A 12,736-nucleotide genomic window follows, 5' to 3' on the forward strand; every position below is an offset into this window, starting at 1 on the left:
TTCTACTAAACCTTGCCTTTTGTAACTATTGGATCCTCTGGTATCTTCGCTATTTCATCTCTCAAAGCTACCCACTCGTCTTTTACTGTATTCGTTTCTCCTGCTGTAGTCAATTGTTGCCTAATGCTCCCTCTGAAACACTCAACAATCTCTTGTTCTTTCAACTTGTCCATGTCTTATCACCTTAATTTCCTACCTTTTTGCAATTGCTTCAGCTTTAATCTAGAGTTCATAAGCAACAAATTGTGATTAGAGTGCCCATCTGCCCCTGGAAATGTCTTGCAGTTTAAAAACTAGTTCTGAAATCTCTGCATTACCATTATAGAATTGATATGAAACCTTTGTGTCTCCTCGGCTCTTGCACTTATACAGTCTCCTTTCATGATTCTTGAACCAAGTTTATGTGATGATGCTATGTGCAAAATTTTACCAAGCGGCTTCCTCTTTTATTCCTTTCCCCCAGTCCATACTCACATACTATTTTTACTTCTCTTCCTTTTCCTACTGTCAATTAACAGTGTCACATCACAATTAAATTTTCATCTCTCTCAACCATCAAATAATTTTTTTTTATCTCATCATACATTTCTTCTCTCTCTTCATCATCTGCAGAGCTATTTGGGATATAAACTTTTACTGCTATGGTGGATGTAGGCTTCATGTCTATCTTGGCTATAATAATGTGTTCACTATTCTGTTCATAGTAGCGTATGTGCATTCCTATTTTCTTATTCATTATTAGAGCTAATCCTGCAGTACCCCTATTTTGTTTTGTATTTATAACCCTGTAGTCACCTGACTAGAAGTCCTGTTCCTCCTGCCACTGAACTTTGCTCATTCCTACTATATTAACATCAACCTATCCATTTCCCTTTTTAATTTTCTAGCCTACCTCCGCTAATAAGCGATCTAACATTCCACACTCCAACACATAGTATGCCAGTTTGGTTTTTCCTGATGACATCATCATTCTCAGCAGTCCCCATCCAGAGATCCAAATTGGAGAAGGAGGAGGGGGGGGGGGGGGGGGAGTATTTTACGTCCAGAGCATTTTACCCAAGAGGATGCCATTATCACCAAACCACACCATAGAGCTGTATGCCATCAGGAAAAATTATTGCTGCAGTTTCCCCTTGCTTTCTGTCGTTTGCAGTGCCAGCTCAGTAAACCATGTTGACTCATATTATGAGGCCAGATCACTCGATCATCCAGACTGTTGCCACTGCAACTACTGAAATGGTTTCTGCCCCTCTTCAGGAATGGTACATTTGTCTGGTCCTTAACAAATATCCCTCCATTGTCATTGCACCTGTGCTGTGGCTACCTGTATCATTGAGGCCTGTAAGCCACACCACCACAGCAAGATCCATTGTTCTTGGTGCAGCACCTTAAATACTGTTGGATTATTGTGCAGAAGGAATGCATTATACTTGAAAGCTGTATTCCTCTGACTAATATGATGGAGAGTCTACCATAGAACACAGGTGGAGAATGCCAGATTCACAGTTTCACTGTGTGTGAATAATGACATAGTAGCACAATGCAGTCATCAACTACTAAAACCATTAACAGTTTCAAGGACGATGGTGGTAATGATGGGAGAGACTTCCAGTGTCATGGTGCCATTCTGTAACTACAATTTAAGCTCTGGTTCATTGGAACAAGTATAGATCTTATCAATTTTTATGATTTTGTTTAACGTCTGCTTCCTTTTCTCATTTTAAAATACCAGATTTATTCATGACGCACTCTATGTGCTTTTGCTAATCAATTCCAGTTTGACAGCAATACTCCACATTCCCAAATTTTTACATATGATTTTCACAACAGGGGACCATGTGTCCTCTGTCAAATATATTTGTTTTGACATTTGCAGCATCAATTCAAATAGTCATAGGGCATTCTGGGTGAAGTTTGTTGGCATTTCTAACAGTTACACGATGAAATGCTCCAACTCATAATGCTAATATTGAGTGAGGCAGAATGTATGCACCTAGAGCTTACAAAGACACTATGGAGCCATATCTGTGCGGACCTATCATCATTACTTAGCAAATAAACCTCATAATGAGGGAGAACATGTATGCTTTATTGCTCTCTGACAACAAGTTTCAGAAATTTCATAATGTAATATGGCTGTTAAGGAAAGAATTCAGTGACAGGTTTGGTAACAGCTCCTTGTCTCACTCTTTATAAAAGTCCTGCATCTTTGACAGTGCTTTTCTACATCTGCCACACTAATTCTTCAGCTCCCTTGAGTCACGTGCTTGAAAACTTCTTCCCTGTGAAACCTGAATTTCTGCTGGGGTATAAAATGATCAAATAACTTACAGGAACACTGCCACATGACATCTTTGACAACTGTCAGTATTTCAATAGGTGCACGCCCTGTCGTTTTCAAAGCACAAATACAACACACAAGTGTATACAAGGGAATTTAAAACCTCAGTTTGCAGACCACATCATAAAAGATAAACACACACACACACACACACACACACACACACACACACACACACACACACACACACACACACACACAACACACACACTAGCACCATCACACAACCAACGATGACCAGTGTCAAAAGTTATCAATAATGAATATTAATAACCAACAGGTGAGTAACATTAACTCTTTCCCTCTATTCGCTTGTCAAGTTCATAATCATGTACTGTATTTTTACCAGGCAAATCAGTGCAGAAGGAATGGGATTCAGTATGCTGCCAAATCAATAAGATTTATAGCATTTACATGATTTATGTAAATCACTTCAAACAAATTTTGTATTGGTATCGTAAAAAAACCAATTGCACGTCTCCTCATTGTCCATCTGTCCTCCCCGACCCCCTCCACCCAAAACAATTCTCTTTTCCTCTTTCATCCAATTTTTTAGTTATGTTATTCTTCGTCCTTCTCATTGCTCTCGTAGTTTCATTAGTCTTTACTTCTCACTCCATTCTTTCTGTTATATCTGACCTAATGCTGACCTCCTATTGTCTCTGACAGTTTCTCCTTCCTCTGTTCCTTCTGTTGTCATCACAGCTGGTGAATCCCACTTAATCTAGCCTTTGGGTGACCTGCCTCTTTACAGCCTCAACTAATCCCTAATTCCTGTATCAAGATGGAATAGACTATGTGTGTTCTGAAAGCTAAAATACTAGTTTCTGTTTGACTTTTTTAAGTGTTATGAATTTTGCTGTCTGAAGGTAAGTAGTGATCAGACATTCTGTCTCCTGGTAATGTTAACAGAAAATACAAGTTTAGCATACGATTGTACATTTTTGATTGTGACATCACATTTATTTTTCGATTAATGTATCACAACAGCTGAGTTAATCACTCTTAAAATAGTGTGGTGTGACACATTGACATTTGTTTGCATGTCATTGATGATTTGTCTTTCTTGCAGCTTTAATGAGTACTTACAGCGAAATATTCATACATGTGGAACTTATTAATTTATTTATTAACCACTTCAGAATATAACGTAGTGTTAATATTTCTGTTAGCTTCCATAGGAAGAGATCTCTTTCTTAAATTATTGCCCTTTGTGTGTTTTATCTAACATGTGCACTAGTTGCTTTCTTGTTTTTTGCAGATTTATTGTATGCAGTATGGAAACCCTGTCTTGTTAATTCAAGACGTTGGCCCTCACTCAACTTTTTTCATTTTCATTGCTGCATATGTAATTTGCAATCTAATTAAAGTGGTAAGAAAACTGCAATGGTTATAGTATATCTTATTAGAATTTATAACATTTATACTGTATATGTAGAATTTCTGGTAGCTGAAGATGTACATGTAAGTAGGCTAACCATGCCGTTACATGATGAGGTCCATTAATCTTAATTTTTTTCCATCTTTAGGAAGAAAGCAAATTGCAGAATTCAATAATGCTTGAACGGATGAATGGAATGGATTATGGCAGTGGCATGGCCTATAATTTTTTTTATGGATATTTGGATATTGTCCTCCCAAACAGGGGAGGAAGCGAAAAAGGTATCTGTTTTACTACAACAATAATTGTTTATTTCAAAACACCATTGTTAAATTACTCTCATTTATTTTGTTGTTGGCATCAGGATGAAACATAAATGTGATTAATTCAGAGTTGGAAAATAGAAGCTGCAGATTATTTGACAGTACAGCAATCAAACACAAGAGGTAGACAGTGTTAAGTTTTTGGGATTACAAGTTGATAATAAATTCATTTTGGGAGAACATACCACAGAAATTCTGAAGAATCTAAGCAAATCTTTATCTGCAATGCATTATTTTAGACATAAGTTATATAAAAATTTAAAAAAGCTGTCATGCTTTGCTTACTTTCATTCCATAAAATCATACAGCATCATTTTTTGGAGTTAATTTTTTCCAAGTCCAGTGATGTGCAAAAATAATTGTATGTGGTGTGAACTCAGCTTCCTGCAGACACCTTTTCAAGGAGTTGGGGAAGCTGACTACTGCTTCCCAGTATATTTATTCCTTAATGAAATGTGTCATAAATAATATATCTCTGTTTCAGTCCAACAACTTAGTTTATGGAATCTGTACTAGACATAGTACACAAATATTTAAAATCACTCACTTTGGTCCAGAAAAGCTCCCGTTATTCAGGAAAACACATTTTCTGCAACTTGACAGCAGCCATAAAATGTTTAACTACTAATAAAAGTGAGTCTTGGTCTAGGGGCAGTAATCAAAATGTCCTGAGTGTTATCCCAGCCACTGCATAAATTTTGCGTAAAAATCATCAGCAGTGGCAGCCAAAGACTTTGAGTATAAGGAGTCACCCACGTCTTCCTAACAACCTTGTCAAAGAGGATGGAGGAGCAGACAAAGGTTGTGAGCACCCTCTTGGTTTTGGGGGGTGGAACAGCACCTAAAGTCGGAAGAATCAGCAAGGATGCAGAAGGCAATGGAAACCCCTGCATTAAAGACAGATAATGTAACCTGTAGACGAAAAGGTGTCAGGTGGTCTCTCCATTACAAAATGTTCTATTTTAGTCCGCCATTCGGGCCTCTGGGTGGGGACTCCCAAGAGGGAGGAGACTATGAGAAAAAGGCTGAGTAACAAACAAAAGGGTAACATTCTACAAGAATGAGTTTTTCACTCTGCAGCGGAGTGTGCACTTATATGAAACTTCCTGGCAGATTAAAACTGTGTGCCGGACCGAGACTCGAACTCGGGACCTTTGCCTTTCACGGGCAAGTGCTGTACCATCTGAGCTACCCAAGCACGACTCACACCCCGTCCTCACAGCTTTACTTCTGCCAGTACCTCGTCTCCTACTTTCCAAACTTCACAGAAGCTCTCCTGCGAACCTTGCAGAAGTTTGGAATGTAGGAGTCGAGGTACTGGTGGAAGTAAAGCTGTGAGGACGGGGTGTGAGTCGTGCTTGGGTAGCTCAGATGGTAGACCTCTCCTGCAAACCTTGCAGAAGTTTGGAATGTAGGAGACGAGGTACTGGCGGAGGTAAAGCTGTGAGGACGGGGTGTGAGTCATGCTTGGGTAGCTCAGATGGTAGAGCACTTGCCCGCGAAAGGCAAAGGTCCTGAGTTTGAGTCTTGGTCTGGCACACAGTTTTAATCTGCCAGGAAGTTTCAACATTCTATAAGTCTGAGTGTGGTAGGGATGCTAGGAAATCTGAAAAGGGAACTGCAGATACTCAACCTAGATAGAGTGCAGTCAGTAGAGGGATATGCAAATAAGATCATAGATGAACACACGGTAATATCAACACTAGCAGATAATTGTGTAATGGGAGTAGGATTCATCACGAACAGGAAATTAGGGAAGAGAGTGAGTTATTGTCAACAGTTCAGTTATAGGAGTATCTTTTTCAGAAACCAATGCCAACAACAACAGTTCTGGTACACATAGCAACCTCACTAGCAGAAGAATAACAGATAAAGAAAGAAAATGGTTATATTGAACTTTTAATTCAGTATCAAAAGATAGATGAAAATCTAATAATCATGTGTGACTGGTATGTTGTAGTAGGGGGACTAGAAGACTGAGTTACTGGAGAATATTGATTCAGTAATAGGAATAAGAGCGGAGAAAGACTAATTGAGTTTTATTGTAAAAACAATTAGTAATAGTGAATACATTCTTCAAAAATCACAAGAGGAGCAGGTATACTCAGAAAAGGCCTGAAGATGCAGAAAGGTTCCAGCTGCATTATGCCATGGTCAGATAGAGATTCTGAAACCTGCTATTGAATTGTAAGGGGACTAGACTCAAATCATAATTTAGTAATGGTGAAGAGAAGAGTGAAGTTTAAGAGAGTCACCATCAGTGTGGTAAGAAGTCACATACTGAAGTACTGAGAAATGATGGGGTGCATTTGAAGTTCTCTAAGGCTGTAGATATGGCAACAATGAATACAATAATAAGCAGTTCAGTTGAAGATGAATGGACATCTCTAAAAAGGACAATCACAGAAGCTGGTTGGACAAATGTAGATACAAAGAGGGCGACTGTGAAGAAACCTTGGATAATAGAACAAATACTTCATTTTATCAGTGAAGGAATGAAGTACAAAATTGTTCAGGGAAAGACAGTTATACAGCAAAACAGGTGATTTAAGAATGAAATGAATAGGAACTGCATAGAAATCTAGGTGAAATAACTGTAGGAAAAATTCAGAGAAACTAAAAGGAAATGGATATTGGATGGCCTGGTTCAAGATATAGAAAAATCAAAACAATCTTCAGTAAATGCTGATAAGATTAAGAATTCAAGTGCAATTCCACAGTTAAATGAAGAAGAGAGAGTGGATGGGAGGAAAGGTATTGCAACGTGATACAATTATAGCAGAACTTGCAGAAGAAGAGATGGAGCCCAGAGCAGCAATGAGGCTGCATCCAGAGAACCAACTACTCAGTCTTTGCCCTTGCTAATACAGCAACATCAGTAGAGGTGCCACTTGTGCTGTTAATGCTACTGCTTGTTAGCGAATGGGAACATCACATGGCTGCAGCAAAGTGAGCGACCAAACTGAGCAGATGATACGACTGACTCATAACCATAGGAACCAGTGTATCAGCCACTTGCATAACACTGATACAATAAGTATTGTGTACTGCCACCTCAGTCTAGAATTGCCCAAATCCCACCTCTACCTTCCTTTAACCTGTGGGTCCATTGTAGTCATGTTGATACCAGAGACTCAGGCTTAGTGAGTGAAATGAATTAGTGAAAACAAAACTAACCTAGAGACTCAGATGTGAGCTAAGTGGTAGAGTGAACAATAAGAAAAAGATAAACTGGCACTGGGAGTGAAAGTGGAAAACGTGAGATATATATAAAGTGTAAATAAATGAGCGACTATGTTTCAGCCGAAGTCCAGGGTCTGATTTCTTAAGTGGGAAGGAGAGATTGCAGTGGGATAAAATTATAACAGAACTTGGAGCAGAAGATATGTGCCCAGAACAGTGACAAGGCCACAGCCAGACAGCAGGCACTGGTCATGGAACTATATGATCAATCCCCATGTCTCATCTGCTGCAACCAGGCTACTGGGCATTGCCCCTGCTAGCACAACGGTGTCAGCAGAGGTGGAGCTTCTGCAGTCAGTGATCCTGCACACCAACTAGCAGGGATGTCACATGGTTACTGCAACATGACTGACCGAATTGCTGATCTCAGACATCTGGATTACAGCAGTGAATGGATGTTAATCATGGATTTTGGGAAAACCAGAAAAGGAGAAAATGAAAGTTTGGTGAAAAGTAGATGGACTAGTTAGATAAGAACTGAGGAGGTTATCTGCAAATCAGTGAGGAATAGAACATTTGGGAAACACTGGCAGAAAAAATGATGATAGGATATTTGTTAAGACATGAAGAGATGACTTTCACAGTATTTGAAGATGTTGCAGAGGGTGAAAACTGCAGGGGATGATAGAAATTGGAATATATGTGTCCAGCAGATAACTGGGGATGTTGGTTGCAAGTGCTACTCTGAGATGAAGAGGTTGGCACAGGACAGGAATTTATAATAGGCTGCATTCTGATTTCTTAGTAGAACTGGCTAATGTGTGTATATTATTAATATTATTGAATAACGTGTGTGTTAACATAAAATCTTATTTCTGTACAACTTTTGTGCGTGATGTTATTGATGCAAATAAGTATTGGAAATTGATTTTCTCTTTGATGACATGTAACTTCAATGACCTAATAATTATCATATGCATGTCATTGTGTTTTACATTTACATGTTTTGTTACAGATGTGTAATTATCTCTTAAATCAGAATATGTTTAAGGTTTTTTGATTTATTCCATATCCATGCTGACAATTCATGAGGTACCTGTGGGAGAGACATCAGAATACCTCTTTCTTTTTTTTTTTTGTATATATTACGCACTCATGTTTTATGACATGTTCTACTTCCTAGAAGATCTCCTCACTATGAATCTGTGGGACAAAAACTACATATAATCTAGCACAGTGAATTGACACTGTAGATTGGAAACACGTCTTGTTCAGAAATGTAAAATTATATACTTTACAAAAAGAAATAAGAAAAGGAAAAAACATAGTATCCTATGACTGCAATATCAATGACATACTCGCAATTGTTCAGAGATTTCGGGATGTGAACCTTAGGGTGGGAATGGCTGGTGGGCGGAGGGATGTGGAGGTTGATGAAGTGGCGTCTAACGCGGTCCATGAAGGTAGGTAAGTCAGACTGAGGGAGAGAAGTGGAAGGGCTCACAAGTTCGCCAGGGAGAACGATGTTCTGGCCATATACAAACTCGGCTATTGTGCCTTTGAGGTCTTCCTTATAGATCGCACGAATGCCGAGTAGCACAAGGGGAAGGGCCTCCATCCAAAGAGAGTCATGGCATCGAAGAGCCGCCTTGAAAGTGCTGTGCCAGCACTCGACTAGCCCGTTACTTTGCGGGTGATATGCTGTGGTATGGATGCACCAGATGCCGCAAATGTTACAAATCTTGTTGAACAGGGCAGACTCAAATTGTCTGCCCTGGTCAGTCGTGATGATAGCTGGACATCCGAAACGCGATACCCGTGACTCGCCGAAATCTAGAGCAACAGTTTCTGCCGTGATATTGGGGAGGGGGACAGCCTTGACCCAGTGAGTTGTTCGATCGATAGACGAGAGAACATAACGAAAGCCATTAGAGGGGGGGAGAGGGCCGACAATGTCAATGTGAATATGCTGGAAATGCCCAGGAGGGATCAAAAAGGTGCCAAGGGGAGGGGGGGTGACGTGTGCTTGTGTACTTTGCAGCGTTGGCACGCGATGCAGGAGCGTACGCATTGCTGGCAGTCCTTGTTGACATTTCACCACACAAAGCTCTCCACTATGAGGCGGGCGGACGCACGAACACCGGGGTGGGCTAAATTATGCAGTGCATTGAAGACAGCTCGACGGAGCGTGTTAGGGATGAGGGGGCGTAATGTGCCCGTACTGTCGTCACACCAGATCTCACCAGAAATGCCAGGGAAGGTGGTGCGGACGAAGTGTAGTGAAGAGGCAGAGTCTGAAATCAGGTTTTGTGTGTCCTCGTCAGCAGGTTGGAGGTTAGCCAGTTCAGAGAGGTCTAACAGTGAATGAACGGCGTCAACTCGTGAAAGGAAATCAGCAACTATATTGTCAGCACCCTTTATGTGTCTGACACTGGTGGTGAACTGAGATATGAAGTCCATGTATCTGAAACGGCGAGGAGGCGAATCAGCTGGCGGGTTTGAAATGGCCGCATCCAGGGGTTTGTGGTCTGTTAAATCATAGAAAGGGCATCCCTTAACGTCGGACTTAAAATGCTTGATCGCTTTGTAGACCGCGAGCAACTCCCTGTCAAACACGGAATATTTTCGTTGTGCATTGGTGAGCTTGCACGAGAAGAACTGCAGAGGCGAAGGTTGGCCGTCGACTGTCTGGCTAAGGACAGCACTGATGGCAGTATCGCTCGCGTCTGTTGTGATGAAAAGCTGCGCATTGGGATAAGGATGCGCAATGGTGCAGGCCTCGGCAAGAAGATTTTTGAGTGCAGTGAGTGCAGTCATAGCAGGGGTCATGGAACGGGCCAAGATCCAGAAGTCTTGGTGCCCGCCAAGGTGTCCATCAGTGGAGCCTGAATCTCCGCAGCCCGAGGTAGATGACGGCGATAATAATTGGCCATCCCCAGAAAGCACCGGAGCTCTTTGAATGACGAAGGTCTGGGTAGGTTTAGTATTGTTTGTACTTTGTCAGGGGGCGGTGAATGCCATCGGCAGAGACCGAAAAACCAAGAAAAGTGACAGCGGGTTGATGTAGCTGCAATTCGTCCTTGTTGGTCTCGATGCCTGCTGCCGCGAGTGTGTTTGCACATGTCGAATGTTGTCCTCAACAGAGGAGCTGAACACAAGAATGTCATCAAGATATGCAAAGCAGAATTTTAGTCCGAATAGCTGCCAGGACTGGGTTGCGTTTTTCAGACCGAAGGGCAGGAATCAAAACTGAAATAACCCGACTGGGGTGGTGATTGCTGTCTTCTCAATGTCTTCAGGAGCCATGGGGATCTGGTGGTAGGCCCGTTTGCAATCAATGACAGAGAACGTGGTCGCACCTGCGAGGGAACTGGTAAAGTTGGCAATGTTGGGTATGGGGTAGGTGTCCATAATTGTTCGTGCATTTAGTCGACGGTAGTCTCTGCACATGCGCCAGGACCCGTCTTTCTTGGGTGTCATATGAATGGGCATAGACTAGCTGCTGGCAGAGGGTTCGATGACACCGGAGCTTAGAAGTGAGGTGGATGCTCGGGTGAGATACACCAAACAACACCTTATAATCAGGAGTTCATTTATTCACATCTTCACACAAGTAAGGTTTACACAGAACTGGATGGCGCAACTACACAAAGATAATGTTTTGCTTAGGTCAAAGATGATGCTGAGATCGATACTGGTGTCGATCTCATAGGCGCCACAAGTGTAACATAAATAGGCCCTGTGTTAAAATAATGACTGCCTGTTCAATAGTGTCACATGTACCATATTATTCTGCAAGAACTGTGTGGTTAGGTTTTTACTGTTCATAGATGTTCAACGGTAAACTATTGTAGCAGTATGCTGGCATTTGCCTGCAAACTATTAATGAGGCTTATCAAAAGTTAACCAATAGTGAACTGGTGATATAACTGTGTAATATTATGGGGTTGTGAACAGTGAAGAACTGTGAAAAGCAACTGTGCAACTGTTGGCTACATTATTTACAGTAATCAGTGTTGAACTTCCAGCACCCATTTTTCAGCCAGTATAAAAATGCAGCATGTCGACACCGAGGACTATCAACGAAGAAATAAAGCAGGCAAACGTCAAAAGCTGCAAGTTTTTTTTGGGGAAGATGAATTATTATTCTAAGTTCCTTCCGCAAGTAATCCATATTATGTATCCACTGAACCACTTGTAGAAGAAAGGCATTCAGTACAAATGGATGTGTGCCTTAGAGTACACTTTCACTCAGCTGAAGCGTATGCTGCGCTCAGCATCCTGCCTTACATCCTTTTACCCATCACGTCCATTGGTTCTGGCCATAAATGCCTCTCCATATAGCACTGATGCAGTGCTGGTGCATGGGCGAGAAGATGGTACCGAGCAACCAACTGCCTATGCATCAAAGACACTGACAGGTGTTCAAAAGAACTACTTGCAGATAGGAAAAGAAGCTTTAGCAACTGTCTTTGAAATTAACAAGTATCATGTCTATCTGTTTGGGACTAAGTTCACTTTAATTATGAACTACAAGCTGCTGGTGCCTACACTTGCACCACACTCAAGTCTTCTGAAAAGCATAGTACAGTGACTCCAGTGCTGGGCACTTTTCCTCAGCTCCTATACTTATACCATAAAGTACAAGCCTCCAGCACAACACACAAATACAGCTCTATCTTGCTGACCTGCGGGATCCAACCTAAGTTTTAACCAGCAGAAAATTTTGTTTTTCCATCTAGACGTGGAATGGTGACAAACCTCGGATGCTGCAAACATGTGCCATGACCCCATCTTACAGCAGATCATGTACTATGTGCTTTTTGAATGGCCCACATACTTTTTGGGGATGCCAATTTGGAGCAAATGGTCTGGGCTTACCTTGCCCACCTGGTGATCATTATCGATGTCCACCTGATTTATCCTGAGGCAAATACTCACTGTGTCATCATCTTGACCACACTGCAGCCTCACATTTTACAAGTCCTCCATTGTGAACAGTGGGGAATATCTTGGATGATGCATCTCACATGGTAACATGCTTACTGGCTGTGTCCCAACAAGCACATGGAAACCATAGTGCGCAGCTGTTCCACTTGCACCTGGCATCAGGCCGCTCCACGCCAACCTTTCGCCCTCTGGCCCTGCCCCTGTCACCCATGGGACCGCATTCATTTGGACTTTTTGTGCCCCTTTCTGGGCTCTATGTGGTGCAATGTCATGAATGCTTTCTCTACCAACCCATATGTGGTCAGCATGGCATCCATCACAACAGACTTCACAGTTAACGTGTTAGTCCATATTTGCACCATTAAAGGCCTTTTGTGAACCATCATCTCAAACAATGGGCCCCAATCCACAGCGGTGCCTTCAGATCAATTCCATACCTCATATAGCATTGAAAACCTATTTAATCTGCTGTTTTACCTGTCCCCGAATGATGAGACAGAAAGTAAGGTGTGGAAGTTTAAAAAACAGATGTAAAAAGCAGTGGGAACCACAAACACA

The 12,736-nt window shown here is 41.5% G+C and overlaps 1 protein-coding gene across 3 annotated transcripts in view; it reads left to right on the forward strand.

Annotated features, from left to right (window-relative positions):
* The window catches only part of LOC126236637 (stimulator of interferon genes protein homolog), a 351,257-nt gene that overhangs the window by 250,279 nt on the left and 88,242 nt on the right, over positions 1-12,736 (forward strand). For all 3 annotated transcript variants that reach the window (XM_049946092.1, XM_049946090.1, XM_049946091.1), the window contains 2 exons: positions 3,603-3,713; positions 3,871-4,003. In XM_049946092.1, coding sequence (XP_049802049.1) covers positions 3,603-3,713; positions 3,871-4,003 — 244 coding nt within the window. The remainder of the gene's footprint in view (positions 1-3,602; positions 3,714-3,870; positions 4,004-12,736) is intronic.

The sequence above is a fragment of the Schistocerca nitens genome, chromosome 2, assembly GCF_023898315.1.
Source record: "Schistocerca nitens isolate TAMUIC-IGC-003100 chromosome 2, iqSchNite1.1, whole genome shotgun sequence".
NCBI lineage: Eukaryota > Metazoa > Arthropoda > Insecta > Orthoptera > Acrididae > Schistocerca > Schistocerca nitens.